This window comes from Emydura macquarii, unplaced genomic scaffold (genome assembly GCF_026122565.2).
Source record: "Emydura macquarii macquarii isolate MOO-44397 ecotype Brisbane River unplaced genomic scaffold, CSIRO-AGI_Emac_v2 contig_587, whole genome shotgun sequence".
Classification (NCBI taxonomy): Eukaryota; Metazoa; Chordata; order Testudines; family Chelidae; genus Emydura; species Emydura macquarii.
In genome coordinates, this window is record NW_027130724.1 from 14,917,180 (window position 1) to 14,938,766 (window position 21,587).

At 39.7% G+C, this 21,587-nt stretch overlaps 1 protein-coding gene across 7 annotated transcripts in view; it reads right to left on the reverse strand.

Moving 5' to 3' along the window:
- The window catches only part of SBF2 (SET binding factor 2), a 547,042-nt gene that overhangs the window by 87,713 nt on the left and 437,742 nt on the right, over positions 1-21,587 (reverse strand). For 5 of the 7 annotated variants that reach the window (XR_010918455.1, XM_067540774.1, XM_067540772.1 and 2 more), the window contains 4 exons: positions 17,605-17,742; positions 16,239-16,334; positions 9,173-9,357; positions 1,522-1,698 (listed from right to left, as the gene is read on the reverse strand). Coding sequence is in view for 6 of the 7 variants with exons in the window: in XM_067540774.1 (XP_067396875.1) it covers positions 1,522-1,698; positions 9,173-9,357; positions 16,239-16,334; positions 17,605-17,742 (596 nt within the window). In the remaining variant the exon portion in view is untranslated. Of the gene's footprint in view, positions 1-1,521; positions 1,699-9,172; positions 9,358-11,878; positions 11,951-16,238; positions 16,335-17,604; positions 17,743-21,587 lie in introns of all 7 variants that reach the window. The other 2 variants (XM_067540778.1, XM_067540773.1) reach the window with 2 other exon arrangements.

Below are 21,587 nucleotides of genomic sequence, written 5' to 3' on the forward strand. Positions count from 1 at the left end.
CTTTTTAAACAGTATTAAACCACACACTGTGTAATTTATTTCTCGCTTCTCCAGCAGAGGGAAATCCAATATACTAAAAACAAATCTCCAGGATGAAGATCTGAGTTTTCTCATAGAAATTAAATATAAATTCACATTATCTTTTCAGTTTGTATTTATAACCATACTGTATACGATTTTAGTTTAGCACTATGAAAATATCTTAGTACTGAATTAGGGCTAATGTGTGATATTATGACCTACTCCCAAGAAAGGGAAACACATTGTTGACATGCCTCTGGAGCACCACAGTAGGACACTGTGACTCCCACAATCTCCCTTCCTATCTCCCTGCTTCTTCTAGGAGGGAACATGGTCTGACAAGTCTATACCCAGTGTACTAGATACACACCCCAACATGTAGGTGTAACTATGCTACTGAGCAAGTGGGTCGGGTGGAGGAGTCAAGGCTTCGCCCCCTCCCGTCCATACTCACCCTTCTGAGCAAGGGGATGGACACAGCAGCTCTATGAAGTCTATGTCCCATGCACTGCTGCACTGAACAGGCAACAATATGGTCCTTGGTGAGTAATTTCCAGAGTTACTGCATTATTCACTCTTTGCCTGTTTATTGCAAGTGTCCTCCTTGAGAGGTTATCATAACAAAAAGGATCTATGCTGGGTTTTTTAAACTATTTATTTATTATTATTTTCTATTATTATTTTACTATTATTATTATATTCCTATATTTGTTCAACAATAGCTTCTCAGCATAACATCTAATTGTCCAAAAATGTTCATATTTCTTATGATTTACAAAGAGCTTAATTTTCCACATCCCCACTCACTTGAATCCTGCAAAAGACATTCCTAACCATATTTTGATTTGATTAAACTCTATGTAAATGTGTGTGGGAGAAGGAAGGAAAGGGAAAGATTAGTAGAGAATTGTTTAAAATACCAATTGCATTGAAGGACTTTTATATAAGAGCCTCTCCATGTTTGATCCTTCATAGCTCACAGATAGACTAGTTTCTCTCTTAAATGAAGGTATATACTGAAATGCAGAGTTAGCAAACAGTGATGAGATGTGAAGAATGGTGTATGAGTTTTAAAATAAAACTGCCAATTTATTATTTATCCTGAACAGTTACATCATTGTTCTACTTTTATGTTTTTATATGATTTTAGTGGGAAACAGAAGAATTAAAGTGAGTGTAATCAAGGCCATAAAAATCAATATAGAGAGTAAAAAAGCTAATCTGTATTCTGGCATTCTGTTCTACATTATAAGGGACAATGAATTATACTATCTAGTTGTCAAATACATCTTACATCCAAGTAAATCCTAATGCCTTATTAAAATAATAGTTGGTGTCTGCATAATAATGTAACTGATTTCATGCAATGTAATTATAAAGAACAAAGAGAAAGGTTTGTTGGTTAGAACAACACATGCTCCTCTTCAACAGAGGCTGGAATTTATCACGGGTAAACAGTACTGCATATAGATTTTTAGAAGCATCTGCCATATGAATTACCTGTGGGAACCACTCTGAGTCACCAAGTGCCTTAAGGAATGTTACTTCAGAATCCGTAGGAATAGTACTGGGAACACAAGCTCTCATCAGCTTTTTAAAACTAGTTTTCACCTGTCGGATGTCACTGAACTCAACAGCAACAAATTCACAATTCAAAGCAAAATCAAGTTTGAAGCCCTGTGGATGAAGAAGACCATGACACATTATTCACTGGAAGATTGTATTCTTCGTCCAAACTATCTATGCGAGAAGGGATGCTTTCAAAGACATCACTTTAATGCTAAGAATTTCCAAACACATTTTACATTTACATAGTACAAAATTATTCTGACAACTGCCTTACAAAAGATACCAAAATATACTCCCCCAACCACCACCCGCAATAAAAGCTAATATGAAACACTATTCTATTCTATTCTATTCTATTCTAATAGTAAAATAAAGTTGGCATTTAGTAGACCTTGCTAGCTCTTTGGAAATTACACTGGACCTCTGTGAACAGGTACAGTATCATTCAAAAATCAAATTATTATTTGATAAATACAAACTCAAGAGTTTGATGCTTGATTATAAAGTAGCTGTTTCAATCTGAATGGGCAATCTAATACTTTATTTATTAAGTTCAATTGGTACACTGAAGGTTTTGACTTAAATCATCAAAAACAAGGGAATTTAATGGTAGATGGTTGTCTGTTAGAAGTTGTGTGTCTAGATAATCTAACTGATGATATGCAAGATTACCTACTCTTCTTGGACTGTTCTGATAGAGAAGCCCAAGGTATGTAATGTTTGGGTACAGGGCACATTTGTGATAACAGTAATTAGTACTTATAAAGCACTTTCCAACTTCAAATTACTGACGGTGAACTTGAAGAAAAAGACATTATTTGTCAACAGTTACAAAGGGAATCAGTATCCAAACAAGAATTAGTGTTCTGAAGTTCCTGGGTCCTACACCTGCACCCACACCACACTTCTCTCTTACTATATTAACAGAGTTGTATCCCAATATGATCTAAAATGTGTGAGTAATAAAGCTTAGGGTTGGGAAGTGGGGCGTATTGGTAAGAAAGCTGCCTCATTTTTGATCTCCTATACCAGTTCATTTGAAACCATTTTTTTTTTAAACAAACAGGAAAAAAAGTTTCTACCAAGCTAAAAGAGACTGTTACTTACCCTGTAAACGTTGTTCTTTGAGATGTATTGCTCACGTCCATTCCAGTATAGATGCGTGCGTGACCTGTGCATAGTCACTGGAAATTTTTTCCCCTTAGCAGATACCATAGGGTTGGCATTGGTGCCACCTGAGTCCCACGCACATGGCGCGGTATATCAGGCATCGCCGGCCCTACGCCCCCTCAGTTCCTTCTTGCCGCCAACTCTGATAGTGGGGATAGGGGGCAGGTCATGGAATGGACATGAGCAACACATCTCAAAGAACGACAGTTACAAGGTAAGTAACAGTCTTTTCTTCTTCGAGTGCTTGCTCATGTCTATTCCATTGCAGGTGACTCGCAAACAGTACCTTAGAGATGGGTTTGGAGTTCATAGGTTGGTTGACTGCAGTACCGCCCTGCCGAATCTGGTGTCATCCCTAGCCTGCTGCACTATAGGTAACCAACAGCTCCAGGAGCATCATGAACCAGTGCTGCCTGGGCCATGTGGGTGCAATAAGAATGACCTTCGCCTTGTCTTTCTTGATCTTTAACAGGACCTTGTTAACGGAATGGGAGGGAAGGCATACAGCAGACCCCCTGACCTTGGAATGAGGAAAGCATCCAAAACGACTCCCTTGTCCCGCCCCTGAAAGGAGCAGAACTGACTGCACTTCTTGTTGGCCTTGGAGGGAAAGAGATCCACTTGGGGAAACCCCCACCTCTGGAATATCTTGTCGGCAGCTGACGGGTGGAGAGACCACTCATGAGAAGGTATAAAGGACCTGCTGAGCTGGTCTGCTGTGGCATTCCTGATACCAGAGAGGTGAGAGGCCACCAGGTGAAAATCATGGCCTATTGCGAGATCCCACATACCCACCGCCTCCAGACAGAGGGCTGAGGAACGAGCCCTGCCCTGTCTGTTGATATAGTACATTGCAGCGGTGTTGTCCGTCAGGATACAAACCACCTTTCCCTTCAAGAAGGGAAAGAACATGCACATACTAGCCAGATCATTTAAAGCTCCCAGACATTTATGTGAGGCCCCTGGTCCTCTTCCGACCAGGTCCCCTTGGGTACTGTGACCGGAGCTGATGTGCGCCCCCCACCACAGGTCCAAAGCATCTGACACCAGAGTTATTGATGGGCTCCTGTCTGTAAAGGGCATTCCTTACATCACCATAATAGAGGAATAATAATTCCCTCCATAACAGAAGATAGGGAAACCATGTGGAATTTTTGCCTTCTAATGTACCTGTTTAAGTTCCAGAGGTTCAGGATGGGTCTGAGGCCCCCTTTGGCCTTTGGGATGAGGAAATATTGGGAGTAGAAACCTCATCCTCTCATATCCAGCAGGACCTCCTCTATGGCTCCCAGTATGAGAAGGTTGTGCACCTCTTGTAAGAGGAGTTGCTCATGAGAGGGGTCCCTGAAGAGGGGTGGGGATGGGAAGGTGTGGGGAGGTGGAAAGGAAAATTGGAGGGTAGAACCCATTCCAATGGTGCCCAGGACCCAGTCATCTGATGTTATATGGGCCCAGGCTGGGAGGAAAGAAGCGAGATGGTTTAGGAAAGGTGGGGATGTAGGATCCAGGTGCGAGACTGGAATGCTGTCCTCGTGTGCACCATCAAAATGAGTGATGCTAATCGACTGAGTGTTGGGAGGTGGGCAGCTGCGCGGTTGAGGAAGAAGGCGGGCCCTGCCTGCACTGTCTAACGTTCCTCTCTCTCTCTCCTTCTGTAGGTCCTGAAGTGCTGTGCCTGGAACCTGGGCTGCTGCTGCTGGCTTTTCTGGGGCTGAAATTGCCTCTGAGAAGCTTTCAGCGTGTACAGACCCAACGAGTGCAGAGTTGGCTGTGAGTCCTTAAGCCCATGGAGCTTCGCATCTCTCTGGTCTGAGGAGAGTGCAGTTCCATTGAACAGTAGGTCCTATATGGACTGCTGCAACTCCTGGGAGAGACCAGATGATTGGAGCCACGAGCAATGGTGCATGGAGATCCCTGAGGCCATTGCCTTTGCTCCTGAGTCAGCTGCATCTGAGGCAGCCTGTAAGGCTGCTCTGGCCACTGTCCGGCCCTCCTCCAAAACTGTGGAAAAGTCTTGGGCCTGATCCAGAGGTATGGCCTCCCTGAAACGCTTAAGGGAGTCCCACAAGTTATCGTTATACCTCCCTAATAACGCCTGTTGATTGGCGATGCAGAACTGAAGGCTGGCAGTAGAATGTATGTTCCTCCCAAACAAGTCCAGTTTTTTGCTGTCTTTGTTTTTGGGGGTTAAGCCAAGCTCTCCTTCCCTGTCCCTTTCATTTGCTGCCGCCCCTAAGAGGGAGCTCGGCGCAGGGTGGGTGAACAAGTATTCCAACCCTTTTGTGGGAATGTAATACTTTTTCTCTGCCCTCTTCGAGGTCAGGGGCAGGGAGGATGGAGTTTGCCTGACACCCTTGGCTAACTTTAGGACAACTTCATGCACTGGCAGGGCGACCCGGGATGGCGCCACTGCTGCCACTACATTAACAGGTCGTCTGTCTGCTCCTGCAGCTCCTAAGCATCTAGTCCAAGGTTGGAGGCCACCCTTTTAAGGCGCTCCTGGTGTGCCCGGAAGTTGTCCAGAGGGGCCAATGCGCCTGCCACCAGTGCCTTGTCTGGGGAGGAGGAGGATGACTGACCTGGTGCTGGAGGGGCTGGCACTTCTGCCGAGTGTGCGGGAGCCCCCACAGATGTACCCTTCATGGGGTCCAACTCTTCCCCTGACTCAGAGTCGTGGGCCTCTACCGGTGGTGCTGGGGCCCCCGATTGCTTCCCTGAAAAGACAAGGGAGTAAGGTTCCGAGGTCACCTGTATCCCCAGGGGTTCCAGTACTACCATTGGGGTGGCCATTGTCCCTGCCCCTCAGGTCGAAGAGGCTGGGTGGGGGGAGCCACTAGATCCTTTCCCCCTCTGGAATTGCCAGACCCTCCTGCTGGTGACCAGTGTCGCCCTGTGTCTCACGGTACCAAAGGGAGGGCAAGCAGTATTTACGTAAGTCACTTGACCGATGTCTTGGGGACGGGGAGTACGAGTCCGGTGACCCACGGTGTTGCTGCCTGGACTGACTCAGCAAGGAGGACCGCCTGCGGTAAGAGGAGGAGCAGAGGCGACTTCTGGTCGACCGGGAGCCTCTCGGTTGGTGGGACTCCTCCCTGGGTGAGCGCTGTGATGCCGGCAACCAGGTTCTGTGTCGCAAATGCACAGGCGAACTCATTGGTACCGGTGACCGAGAGCGGTGCCAAGTTCCAGATGGGGAGCGTCTGCTTGATGCCAGGGAATGCACACCCCAAGGGATCGGCCTCTCGGTGGAATCAATTTCTGCCTCGGTGACCCGTCTCGTGGAGAAGTATGCCTGGGGTCTGGTGAACCATGCAGCCACTGGTGGAGGGGACCATTGGAGGTTTTCCCCTCGATGCTGGTGCCCTACCCTTTGCCCTTTCTGTCCAGGCTAATGGGGTGCGAGGAACAGGCAGGATGAACAGATCGGCTGTCACCTGAAATGCCTCCAGCGTCGATTGAACTGCAAGGTGTAGCAGTCCTCTTCAGCTCTCTGGAGTTGGAGGACGCTCTGCGGAGGAGCTCACCGCCCTGGGTGAGACCTGCCCCTGCAGGGGCTGCTTGGCAGCCTGGCTTTGAGCTACCCCAGAGCTCGACCCCACATCCTTAGCCTTCTTTCACGCGGAAGAGTGGTCTTCTGCCAGATGTTGTTTTCTTTTTGGCTTCTTCTTCTGTGATGAAGAGGAAGCCTGGTGCTGCAATGGAGCCGGTGCCAGAGGAGCACTCTGCACCAACTCGGTGCCAAAAGGCAGCGGGACGGCTCTGATGCCAGTCTCAGAGCTGCCTCCATTAAGAGGGCCTTCAGACAGATCTCTCAGTCTTTTTTTAGTCCTCGGTCTGAAAGCTTTGCAGATGCAGCACTTGTCCTTTCTGTGAGACTCCCCAAGACATTTCAAACAGTCTTCATGGGGGGTCACTAATTGGGAAGGCCTTCCCGCAGGATTTACAGGGTTTGAAGCCCGGAGATCAGGGCATACCCCGATGCCAGGTGGAGGTCCCTAACAGGACTACTTTATCTACTACTATGAACAATTACTAGCAACTAACTAAACAACTACTTAATAAGTACTTAAGTGGAAACAAAGACTACAGTTAAGAGGCACTCGCCGAAGCAAGCAAGAACACAGTTCCAGCAACTGTCAGTGGGCATAGGTCCGGCAGTGCCTGATATACTGAGCCATGTGTATGGGACTCCAGGGGGTGCCAATGCCAGCCCTACAGGATCTGCTAAGGGGAAAAAATTTCTGGTAACCGTGCACAGGGCGCGCACGCACCTATAATGAAATGGACATGAGCAAGCACTCAAAGAAGAACTAACTTCCTGAATAAAATATAAAGAATTAAAGATGGATTCCTGTGGTAAAAAAAGTTAACAAAAGATACAGGCCAACTTATTCAACTCATTACAAGCTGAGGCAACTGCATTTGTACAAAGCTTAGCTTAACACACAGCAGAACAGAGAGAATATCTGACAGACAGACTTAATACAATTTCAGAAGGTATTTGTGGCCTTTTTAGAGGGATGTCTGATGTTAAATTTCACACACCATACTTTGAATGACCCAAAAGTGGTACTGAAACTAATGACTTTATAGGTGAAATTATCTCACTGAAAAACAGATTGAAGAATTATGAAGAAAAAAGCATGATGATCTGGAAGAAATAACTTGAACTAGAAGAAATATCTTTTATCTAATAGGCATTACTGAAGCCCTTGAAAGGAAAAGTCTGATTCATTTTCTTCAGAAGCTACTCTGACATACTTAAAACAGGGCCTGCAATTATCTACACTTGATAAATAGAGAGGTCTAACAGGGTGTCAGGCTAAAAACGTTGGGAAAATGAGAACCTCAGATCCATTAGACTAGCTCATCAGATGGTGTAAATTGGTATAGCTCCACCGTAAAGTCAATAGAGCTTGGCTAATTTACACCATCTGAGGATCTGGCTTGTTTTTACACTGTTTAAATATAATGACAATATAATGATGCTGAGAGGAAAGCAGGGAAAATGGAACACAATGGTCATTGTTTTCTCATTTGGCATCAAGTACTCAGTTAACTTTACTATGGACCTGGCAGCTTCCACAACATTTTTTCTAGGTACCAACAAAAGCTTGGAAAATACTTCAAAGCTAAGGCTAAATTTGACCAAAAGTAAAAGTATGTTTTTTTAGACCGAAAAGTGAAAGTCAAACAGCTGTCTACTCTTGGATACAGATACCTGACAGTTGGCCCAATTTAATTTATTAATCACTGGAGGATATTAGAATCAGGGCAAACTTCTATGAGCTTCAATATTAAAAGAACATACAGTGGCTGTCCTAAAGATCCAAAATCTGATAAGCTCAATATTTCTTCACAGTCTAAATGATAATTCAACATAAATAATCTTTTAAGTTAAGTGATTTAATGTACCATAGGATGTACTTTTGTTCTCCTCAGATTTACTTTTATATCATGCTATATTGCTTTTTATAATAACTATATCTGCTTATATCTAGCAGTACTAATCACCACTGCTTACTATGGTTAATGGCCAGAATATAAATTTCATGATTTTGCATTTTAATCAATGCAAATATTTAATTTTTCGCAATATCAGAATAGCAAAACTTTTTTCCAAAGCTAAAAACAGGCTCTCTCACTGGCATTAATCTTTTAGCTGCATGCTGGTATACAATTTAGATTAATGGAAAGCAGAGACAATGCTAAGCGCAGTGAATTGTCAACAAGGTGAGAGATGTAGAGTGGCATACCACTATATGTTTAAGTGAGGGAGTCTGAGTTTCATTAATGATGAAAAGTGTGGATGAAAAATATGCAGCTGATGGTTTGTAGCTATAAGAAAGATACCACTACCTAGATCTTCCAAACATTACTGTCTGCCTCAGATTTCTGGGGATGGTAGTGGAATTTTCTGCTTTTATACTCAAAGCTTTCCATTCTTCCAGCATTGTACATACTCCCAATGTAGGCTATTTGGAAATAGGAGTGAATCTATCAACTTTCCGCTATGTCAGCTTTACTCTGAATTTCAAAATCTCCTAGCTTTTCTGAGTTTGAGTCTGACCCTTAATAGTTCTTTAAAATATGTACGAACACGTAGGGAAATATGTGACTTTGTGATGCACTGCATCATTGACAATACATGTTGGATTACATTATCTTGTGCTGGATTATATTGCATTAAATATTAATATATTGTACACTGCAACCCAGTACATAACAAGACAATACAAATCTGGAGGCATGTCTGCATAGCTAATAATATTCAGAATCTTTATGAAAGTTTACATGTTAAGAAAACTTATCCATGTGCTGTATCTAGAACATTCTTTTGTTATTTATATTAAAAAAAATTAAACCCAACCAAGCAAAAGCTCTTTTAATGCATAAGGGAGATAGACATTACCCTTAACTGAGATTTTTCTCCAAATATGTAGAGGGCAGCTTGGCGTTTCAGAAGCTGGTTTTGCAAAAACGAACTGTTACTGTATGATGCTGTGTTGTCTTTCCCTGCTAGTCTTGCACCAACATCAACAAATGGTGTCTGAGTGCTGATAAATCGATTGCTAGAACGAAGACTTGCCCATACACCTTCACAAAGATTAAAAATGTTATAAAACAATCTTTCTATCATAATGAAGTACTGTAGAATACACACTGAAGCATGCATACATAAGTATACTTTTGAAAGTAAGGTGTTTACACATGTAATTTGGATTATTTATAGGATGGAACATATATCATGCATTGGAAAGAAATAATCCCAAATTGAGATAATTCCCCAATTAAAATTCCCCAAATTAAACTACAGTACAGTAATACAATGTGAGATACTGATCAAAACTAGTCGAACATTTAATACTCTACAGACTGACTGAAACATTTGCTATAAAATCTATACTTGGTTCTGAGATGAATAACAATTTGCAAATAATTAATATCCATTCAACTATATGGAAATGAAAGTGATAAGTATCTTTTCAGCACTATGGACAAATTTCTATAGCTTTCCTTGCTTCAAGCCAGTTGTTTTTGGAGTTTATCTATTAGTAATAGCCTGCTATTACATAAGAAGGTATTTCTTTAACCACTGAAACTACCTGTTACCTTATATGAAGTAAAACAGTGCCCCATTACTTCTTACGATTACTAAAATTAATATCAGCATAATTTATCCAAATATTAAACTTCATGATGTTATTCAATATTTGAGTTTGATTTATAATAGAAATTACAGTATTTAAAGCACAAACATGAATTATCTTATGAACCTTCGTTTTTAAATATTAATGCCTATATTGATTTTAAGCACGTCCTTTGTCTTGGACATACACTCCATAATTACATTTTGACAGAAGTTTAAATGGTCTAGCGGTTCAGCAAAGGTGATGGTGTTGCCTAGAAGATCCCAGGACCATATTTCATTTCTCTCTCTAGCTCACTGTGTGACCACATAAGATAAAGCAGCAGTAAATATACTGTAGCAATCAATCTTGCATTGGCAGAGAGATAGATTAGATAACCTAATAATTTCTCATGCTAATGTATATAATTCTGTACCTCAATCAACCAAACTAGAAATCTGGGACAAGATTTTAAAAAAATGACTAGCAATTTCGAATACCTCAATTTTTCCATGCCCAGTTTGAGATCATTCATATGCAACTGATTTTCAGAAGGTGGGTACTAAGTACTTTCTGAATATCAAATCCCCTTAATATGTCTCAGGTTTGGCATTCAAGTTACGGACTGAATTGTATGGCCTGTGTTATGCAGTAGGTCAGACTAGATGATCATTCTTCCTTATAAATCTATGAAGCCAAGCACCTAAAAACTGAGGAACTGAAAATAGCTAGTCATTTTTTAAAATCTTGGCCCTGACATACAAAGAATAAAAAAGAATGAAAAAATGTCCTCACTAAAACCCAATACTATGTAGTAGCTGAGGCTTCCTGTATAAATAAATGTTAAAAACTATAAATAGTGGTGAGATCCCATTGAGATATCTGAACAAGGTCAGATTTAAAAAAAAAAAATGGCACAGTATTTCTACTCAAACAATAATACTGTAGAGAAATCTCAGACAGGGACTTGCCTGTTTGTACAGCATAGCCTGTCTGCTTGTCTGGCTCACAGCTTTACATGTGAACAAACAGGTAGGAACAAATGAGAAGGGTTTGTTAGGAACTTAAAGTTGGTAACAGTCACCCTTTAAACAGCTCCTCCTTCATAAAAAGCTAGCTGTATGAAGCAGCTCACTTATAAAAATATATTTAATGTTAGCTTTTGTTCCATATTGAATATATCACTGAAGCAATAATAATAAATGTTTCATTACTCAAGAAAGAATCACAGCAGTCATTTAATAATAGAAATAAACTGTTGTTCATTTTTTTGTATAAAAGATTGTATATTCCCACAAAGATAATGGACACAGAAACTTTGTACTAGAAAAATCTTTTAGGGTATCAGTCCTATTTTGCAAATGTCAAAGCAGGCCATGATTATAGCTTGTAGCACATCGAAAGCCACAGAGCCAATTACAAATACATGCAGACTAGTACATTTACCAGTGATGGGTAACAGTGATGAAAAAGACAAAGTTAATTACTTTCCATTCTATTTAGTGTCTAATTTTTGTACCTTATAATTTGTAATAGAATCTTAGAAGATAAGGATTTCTTTATTTAATATATATTATGATTTGTGTGTGTTTCTAGTTCAGTAGAAGACATTACTTCTCTGTTCATCAACATTATTGATCATGTTGGCAGGAAAGTTCACAGCCTGGATAACAATATTTCTTAAGTTATTCTGCTATTGAGCAGTAAAAGTTGCAAATGCAATGTTGGTGGATGATTTTCTGTTATTTAATGTTTTGGCAAGGACTAATAGATTTTAAAAGGGATATTTAAAATCTGGAGGCCATTCTGTACTAGACAGTAAAAATGTTAATGTACAATACGCTAAATTGTGTGGCTAACCACAGTCACAAAACTATGTTAACACAGTTAAAGTTACCTAACATTGTCGCTTTAACATATATGAAAACAGAGTACCAACTATGGAGATGGTAGAATATAATATACTGCCAGGATAGAGAATACAATACCTTGATGGACTCTCCCCTTAGCTGCTGATTTGGAATTTGAATGAGTGAAACATTTATCTCTGTACCCAAGCACTGGTAGATAACAGTACAGACAGAAGGAGGAGGAATGGAATGCACATTGCAGCGAGACAGTCATAGCAAATTGAATAGGAGAGAAGAAAAAGGTTACTTGTCAATTTCCATTGATGCAGGATTATACTGAAATAATTTTTAAAAGTACAAGATAACAGGTAGAATTCTTAGTCATTATAAAACGACAGAAAACTAATATAAAATGGAAAAGCAGTATTTACTTATCAAAATAAATAATTTTCAAAGGCACTGCAATAATTCCAAACAAGCAGCACATCCAAGAAGATGTGCCCTTATATGATAATAATATCAAATGGAAACTGAGCCATTCAGTCAGATTGCTGGATACCTTATTGAACATTAATGTTAAAAAAAGCTTTTACCCTGTCAGAGGCAAGCCTAATCATAAAACCACAACATATTTGTGTAAAGCTGTATATGTTCATCTCTGACTGGCTTAAGCACATAATTATTTGTTCTCCACAACCATCAGAATACAGGACAGCAGTCCTTCCTACCTACCTGCCTACATTTCTAAAGCACAGTATAAGGCAAATGCTATTTAGGAAAACTATCATTCTAAACCACTATATCAAGGGTAAAATTCTTCCTTCAAGTGCACGCTCCTGACTTCCAGGGGGAGTCATGCATGTGTATCGAAGAGCAGGGTTTGGCCCCAAGTGCTTAAATCTACATAAACCATAACATACATATTATACTGTAGATGCTTGTTTGCAGCAATACCTTGTAACAGCAACTGCCACTTAAGAGCAACATTTCCCCTGCGAACACTTTCCTTCCTGTGAATAGTTGACACTCCCCATAACAGCAACAGTCTCTTAGGAGCAACATAGCAAAGGGACTCTTATTGCAAAGGGACACTTGTTGCTATTAATGAGCTTCTACTGTAATAGAACATAACCACAGTAACAATGTCTCCTGCTTTTTCAATAAATGTCTCAGCTTTGACTCCACATTTATTTTCCATAAATACACCAGTACCCATCTAGCAGCAAGAGACCACTATCCTGTGACAACATTCTATTCCATTAACATTACCTCTTAATTGTTTAAATGTCTGGGATAAAGCCAGATGACAAACATTGTTCCATATAACCAATTATGTACCACATTATATTTGAGACGAAGATGAAGACAGTATTAGACATGAAGGTAGGTACTTTAAGTAATACGATGTTTGTTCTGAAAAATATGTATTAAAAAAAAAAAGCCAAGAAAGCCCTAAAACTAATTGGTCAGTTACTTTACAACAAAACGACTGACTGGATTTTATTTAAATACTTTGCTATGATACTTCTAAGGAACATGATATTGTACAGACAGGGAGGAGCATAGGTCTAATTTGCATATATTCAGGAGGGTCTGATATTCATATTCAGAACCGTTTTGATTTCAAAAAGTGTTCAGAATGTTAGGCCAACCCTGGAATATTTATTAATTTTAAGTAATAAAAAGATGCCTATACGTCCCAACACATAATTAATATTGCGTGCACATTCACATAGAATACAGAAAATGTCGTTTTCTGCTGGTCACATCTGGATAATCTCAGCTTTTGGATCCCATATATATGGAGTCCAGGAAAAATAAAGAAATGGAAGAGGGGACCAAGCTCAGAAACTCAGCAATGCTGCTAGTAACAGAAGTGTATTTACCTACAATTCTGGATAGTGTACAGCACAATCCTGTCTGTCATTATTTGGATGCTGCAGTGCTTGGGCTGTTGGCTGAGACCGACTGACTCACTGTTGACTAGTAGTATATGATATTTACTTTTGGGTTACCCAGTGAAACATGAAGGGAAGAGAAAGGGACAGAAATATTTGCTGACATTTGCCTCAGAGTTGTGTGCATATTATGGTGAATCTTAGTTTTATTTATTTTTAATTAAATGTCTTAATTGTTAGCATCCCTAAAATACCACTCTTGTAGTCAGTCAGAAATCCATTGAATCTTACATTCTCTGCCCCACATATTGCATAGTGACATTGTTTCACAATGGTGCAATCATAACAAACCATGAAAGAGCATACAAATCTAGCAATAGCAAAACTACATATAAAATTACTAATGGGAGACCCTTATAGATTTATAATTTGGATGTCTGTGTTATCTTGTGGGAGCACAGTAGCATGCTATCTGGTATGACTGGTGTTTACTCCCTTATTAGGAGATATTCCTCTGCTCTCTCTGGAGCTTCCTGCCTTAACCAGAGCTGTCATCATTTGACAAACTTGTCACACATTCCTGCATTTCAACTGGATTCCCATTTATCTTGCAGAGCTGTGAGCAGATTGCAGACATTGGCCTGCAGTTACACCTTCAGACCACATGGGGCAGCTGTTGTGCCTGTTGGGCAGACAATCAGATAGCCTCTCTGCCTCCTCTCTCACTGTTCCCTGTGCTGGAACCCAGCCAGAAAACAGCAACAGCCAGTAGAGGGAACAGCACAAAGTGGGACCCGATACTGGCCCCAGGCTCCCGTATCCCCTAGAGAGCAACCCCAGGCATACAGCCTCACCCCTACTCCTGTCAACCAGCAAACAGTCTCCCTCACAGTTATATCAGCAATCCTCTCACCCCCCACAAATACCTTCCCACCTTCCATGCATCCCAGTAACTCCAGATAACCAGCAAACCTCCCCCTCAGCTATCCCAGCACTGCCATCTCAGACACCTCAGTTTCCACCCCTTAGGAATCTCATGCAACCATCAAACAAGCACCCCCAGCTACCACAGCATCCTCAAACAGACACCATCCCACCCATCCACTGCAGTACCTCTAGGTACTCTCCCACCTACGCTAGTCTCAACTGCCAGGTTCTGTGCAGCTTCATACTTCCATACAGCTTCCTACTACTACTTGGGGCAGGGTAGTCACCAGAAGCAGAAGTTTATGATTATATGAAAATTATTTGAAAATATGCAAATTATCTCAAGATATATTTTACATAAATTGTTACATATGGAGCTGTACAAAACTACCTTTTTTATGAGGTTCTCCCTAATCTTTGTCCCATCCCTGTGAGGTTTCTCTTTCTAGTCTCTCTCTCTGCCTTTCTTTGCTGTGTCCCTCATTTCGCTTCCTCTTATACAGCTTCTCTGCCCCATGTAGGTTTCCCCCTTCCTTTTACCTCTACACTTTGAGACTCCGTCTTTTAATCGCTTCTTCTACCACTTTTCAGTGTCTTTCTCTACCAAATTCTCTTTTCCTTCCCCACAGAAAGTTCTTTCCCTATCCTACACCTGTGAAGGTCTTTCCTCTACCACAATCTGGTGCTTCCTCTCTCCCCCACTCCTGCAAGCCTGAGTTGAAGCAGCTGCTGAGTGGCTGTTTCTCAGGTGGGTGACTGGGTGGCTATGGAAACTGGTAGAAGATACAAGGAATAATAATATAAGAAAAGCAGCCTCCAGTCTTTAGTGGCCACAGATATAACTGCAACACAATCATTTTCCCATTTCCAGGTACTTGGGATACAATTGGGATTATTAGCAAATATCCTTGCATCCTTACTCCTATCCTAAAAACAAAAAATGAATTTCAATGCCCTGATTTATGCAGCTGCTGTTCAAAATAAAATCACAACTGGCTCAAGGTAGAAAAGTCAAAAGAGCTGATTTCACCCCTGACAAATAAAAAAGCCTGTCTCTGCCTCTTATCAGCAGCCCAAGACCAACTCCCAGACATGCAGACTCTCAAAGTACCAAATTAATAAGGCTTTTTTATTGTATTAGTATTTTTTTAAACACAGCTCTCGGCATACATACATCCCTTCATACACACATCCCACAAAGTGAAAATGACAGCTGGAGTAACTTCAGACTCAGTAAGCTCTCCCTCAACTCTAAGAAGCCCATCTGTACAACCCTATCCATTATTGGCTGTCCTGGTCTGTCCTTAATTTCCTTGGAGTAACATCATTCAGATGCCTCCAATTGTATGTTCATGAGGCATCAAATAATTTTCATCCAACCTTTTTGTTTATCTGTAATGTTAGGATGCTTCGTTCACAACTCTAATCCAAGTCTGAATTTGCCTGGATGCTAACCATAGTCTGTTAACAATTAATAATCATTCACTTGTTTAGGCAATACAAAATACATGTTTTAACTCCTTGTGTGGCTGGTAAATTAAAGAATTCTAATGTGCTTTATTATGCAATTAATTAATGTATGAACTAATTGTTTTTATTTCACTACTAATGTTTTACTATATATTTTATTTCAGATTATATCCATGCTTAGCCTTTGAGCTAGTCTTACTAACCTCCTCGAGCAAAGCTATTGGATAGATTTACATCCAAATGTCCTGGCACTACCTGCTTAACCACAGTGGATATTCTTGAAGCCCTCCTTTCAGAGCCTAAAGTCAGTCAAAAAGAACAGAAGATTAAAAACGATGTCATTCAGACTAACATTATTCAAATGACAAAAATGTTCTTTTCATGCTTAATATATTTAATTGCTTGTAATTTTGTACTTTCAAAGTTCCTTACATTTGTTTTTAGAGATAATGCTTTCAACATTATGGAGGGTTAATAATAATTTCAACATTATGGAAGGTTAGGTATGGCTAATGCAATCGAAGTATTTATTGATAAATGAAGCAAAGCAGGCACAAATTTGCGCTGGTGTTACTTAGCAAAAAAAAAAAAAAAAAAGCCATCATTTGCATACGCCACATCAATTCCACCAACTGATTAAGCCAAGTAGACAAACTTTTCAAGACACATGCCCTGTTTCTAAGATATTATATGAATTAACATGAAACCTATCAGATTTCATCACATGGTAACTGAAATAGAATGCTGACAAATTTCTTTTTTGGTTTCATTCAGATCTAGCTAAACCAGAGTGTACTGCAAGAATTTTCAGTTTATTTAACTAAAATTATACCTGGAAAAGAAATAAAAATTCATTCTGACTGTGTAAAACATATGGAAATAACCATTGCTTATGCACCTTTCACTACTATTATAGATAAATACTGTATATGTTCATGTAGCATCAACTTGCAACACCTTTGCACATTTTCACATAATATAAAATAGAACAGTGTTTCTCAACCTTTTGAAATTAGAGAGCACTTATTTGAAGCAAAAATTACATTTAATAATGTAAATACATTACATTTACATTTAATATAAAAAGTGTAAAAAATATATCAATGATAACAATGATAAGCCTATATAATACAACTACTGTTACTACCTTGGACCTCAAAAACGTTGAAAGTTTTGGCCTCCTTGAAGTTATTTTGGAAATTTTATTTGCTTTGCTTTAGAACTGTAACAACATTTTCAGTGCCTTGAAACTTCCCTGATTTCCTTTTGTGACCCCCTCTGGTACAACCCTGGTTGAGAAACACTGAAATAGAGTGTCAAAGAATAAAAATTATGATGGTCCAATTTAGCTACAAATTTGGCCTGAGTGAAATTCTTCTGGAGAATAATTTAGATTTCCACATTCTTGACACTATGGAAAACTCATTTGCAAAAAATTGGAGTAAATAACCTAAGAAGTCACACTGAAAGAATAACAGAAATCAAACTGGATAATCTAACACACACAAAAGCACAATGGTTTTACTTTTCATCTTAGTTACAGAAAAGAATAGTATAGTACACTTTTACCTGGAGACAAAGCAATTGTTGGCCTTACAGTGAGAGTATTACTGCCATTCATTTTGCAGTGGACGGAAATTGCATTCAGTAAGGCTTGCAGATATTTCTCCTGTTCTATACTGCTTGAAGTTTCTAAATTGGCAGGAACTAAATAAATAAAGTTCAAAATATATTACATTATTTCTTTATTTACATATATGTATAAGATCAAAACAACATAGATAACAACAAGATGCAAAAAATATGACTGAGAATGAGAGCAGAGAGAATACTTCCAATTCTGCCTATAATGAACATCAATTGACTTTCAACATTTCTTAGATTCATAGGTTACCAACTAGAAGGGATCACTGTGATCAAGTCTGAGCTCCTGTATAACATGGAACTTCCCTAAATTTATTCTTGTTTGACTAAAGCATATCTTTAGAAAAACACCCTATCTAGATTTAAAAACTGCCAGCAATGGAGAATCCACCACAACTCCTGGTAAGTTCTTGCAATGGTTCATTAGCCTCATTGTTAAAAATGCATGCCTTATTTTCAGTCTGAATTCATTTAACATTCAATGTTGTTATGCCTTTGTTGCAAGACAGAAGAGCCCTCTATTATCAAATTTCTGTTCCCCATCTAGGTCCTTACAGACTGTGATCAAGTCACCCACTTAACCTTCTCTTTGTTAAACTGAACAGATTGAGCTTCTTGAGTCTATCACTATAAGGCATGTTTTCCATTCCTTTAATAATTCTTGTGGCTTTTCTCTGAACCCTTTCCAGTTTATCAACATCTTTCTTGAATTGTGGACATCAGAACTGGACACAGTATTCCACTAGCATTGGCACCAGTGCCAAATACAGAGATAATACACCTCTCTACTACTCAAGATTCCTGTGTTTATATATTCAAAGTTCACATTAGCCCTTCTGGTCACAGCATTGCTCTGGGGGCTCATGCTCAGTTGATTATCTTTTTCAGTATCACTGCTTCCCAGGACAGAGTCCCTCAACCTCTAAGAATGGCATACATTCTTGGTTCCTAGATGTATAACTTTACATTTGTCTGTATTAAAATACATATTGTCTGCTTGTGCTCAGATTACCAAGCAATCCAGATAGTTCTGTATCAGTGATCTGCTCTCTTTATTACCTACTACTCTCCCAGTCTTTATATTATCTGAAAACTTTATCACTAACGATTGTATATTTTCTTCCAGGTCACTGATAAAAATGTTACATAGCATAAGGCCAAGAACTGATCCCAAGGGGATGCATCTTAGAAACACACTCGCTCAATGCTGATTCCCCATTTACAATTACAGTTTGAGACCTGTCACTTAACTAGTTTTTAAAGCAATTTAATGTGTGCCATGTTAATGTTGTATTGTCCCAGATTTTTTTTACACAAAATATTGTGCACTACCAAGTCTAATACCTTATAGAAGGATATGTGTATCACATCAACACTATTACTTTTATCAAACAAACTGATAATCTCATAAAAAAGAGATCAAATCAGTTTTACAGAGATCTATTTTCCGTAACCCATGTTAATTTGCCTGTATTGCACTGCAGAAAAAAATTAATAGCTTAAAAAAGCAGCACAGTGTACACTGATCATTTAAAAAAAAAAAACCCATCTGCCAGTTGTCCCCAAATAGTAACATCAGGCTAATATCAGTTTTCCCCTACCCTCAGAATGGGAAATAGCACAGTAACTTTGCAGTACCTATTGGCAAATTTCAACTTTTTTTTTTGAAGAAGAAGAATTTTTGTTGGAGATTTACTGAATGTATAGAATGATTTTTTTAACATATTCTATTTAAAACAAAACTAAAAAAGAATGGTTACTTACTTTAAAGTAACTGTGGTTCTTTGAGATGTGTTATCCACACAGATTCCACTCTTGGTGCGAATCAACCCCACAGATACGAGATTGGATTCTTTTTGAATAGCTGTATCTGTGATGACCATGCGTGCCCTCTCGAGCACACCCTGCAGTGTTCTCAACCACCACTGAGGCATTATCTACACTAGGAAATTAGATCCGTAAAACTATGTTGCTCATGGGTGCGAAACATCTGCACCCCCAAGCAATGCAGTTAAATTGACCTAACCTCCGGTGTGGAACTGTGTTAGTGGATGGGAGAATTCTCCAATCGATCTAGCTGCCGCCTCTCAGGGAGGTGAATTACCGATGCCAATAGGAAAATCCCTCCTATTGGCATAGATAGTGTCTTCACTGAGTGCTACGATGGCGCAGGCTGTGCCACTCAGCATTTTAAGTGTAGACAAACCCTCAGTTTCTTCACCAGTAAGAATTCCATAGCAAAAGGCCTCTGAATTAGCAGGGAAAGAGGGTCATTGAGTTTGTGTGGACAACAGATTTTGAAGAACACCAGTTACTATAAGGTAAATAATAGTTTTTGTCTTTGAGTGATTATCCACACAAATTCCACATTTGGTGACTAACAAGCAGTTGCCTTAAGAAAAGTCCTACTTGAATAGGGATTGCAGGACAATGTTACTAAAATTAGCATCCAATCTGGAGTCCCACACTAAGGAACACTGAATGGTAAATGCATGCCCCAAGATCCAGACTTCTGCTTTTCATATCTCCAATTCAGGAATGTTACCTAATCAGGCAGCTAAAACTGCCTGAGTCCTAGTGAAATGAGCCTGAATATGACCAGGGGGATCTTTCTAGCTAACCTGTAACAAGTTCTTATACAGCCTGAGATGCACTTGGACAATCTCTGAGGTGGATATTGGTTGTTCCCTAACCTTTCAGAAAACACAACAAATTTAGGTGTACACCTGAATGATTTAGTACTGTCTAAATGAAAGAACAATGCTCTCGACACATCTAATGCATGAAGTTTTCTTTCACCTGAGATAGAGTGTGGCTTAGGGAAGAAAACTCAGAGGGGAATAGACTAATCAATATGAAATTCTAAAACCTCCTTAGGTAGAAACTTGGGGCAAGGCCTGAGGGTAACTAAACCCTTGTTGAAAACTATATGGGGAACTTCCCTAATCTTTCTAGCTGATGTAATCACTATCTTCATTGATAGGTGGTAAAAGGAGCAGGTAGCCTAGGGCTCAAAGGGGGGAACCTATCGACCCAATTAATACTATATTAAGGACCCAGGAAGGCAGTGGTTCCCTCACAACATGTGTGAGCCCTTTCAAGAACATAAAAAACAGCCATACTGGGTCAGACAAATGGTCCATCAAGCTCAGTATTCTGTCTTCCAACAGTGGCCAGTGTCATATGCTTCAGAGGGAATGAACAGAACATGGCAATTATCAACTGATCCATCCCCTGTCATTAAGTCTCAGCTTCCAGCAGTCAGAGGGTTAGGATACCCAGAGCATGGGGTTGTGTCCATGACCATCTTGGCTAATAGCCACTGATGGATCTATCCTCCACAAACTTATGTAATTCTTTTTTGAACCCAGTTATACTTCTGGCCTTCACAATATCCACTGGCAACAAGTTCCACAGGTTGATTGTGTGTTGTATGAAGAAGTACTTTCTTATGTTTGTTTTAAATCTGCTGCCTATTAATTTTCCTGGGCAACCCCTGCTTCTTGCGTTATATGAAGGGATAAATATCATTTTCCCCTACTCACTTTCTCTACACCATTCATGATTTTATAGCCTGCTATCACACTCCCCCTTAGTCGTTTCTTTTCTAAGATGAACAGTTCCACTTTTTTAAATTTCTCCTCATATGGAAGGTTTTCCATACTCCTAATCATTTTTGATGCAAAATGATCCTTCTCTGCACCTTTTCCAATTCTAATGTATCTTTTTTGAGATGGGGTGACCAGAACTATATGCAGTGTTCAAGGTATGGGAGTAAAATGTATTTATATAGTGGCATTATGATATTTTCTGTCTTATTATCTATCCCTTTCCTAATGGTTCCTAACATTGTTAGCTTTTTTGACTGCTGCTATACAGAGAAGATGTTTTCAGAAAACTATCCACGA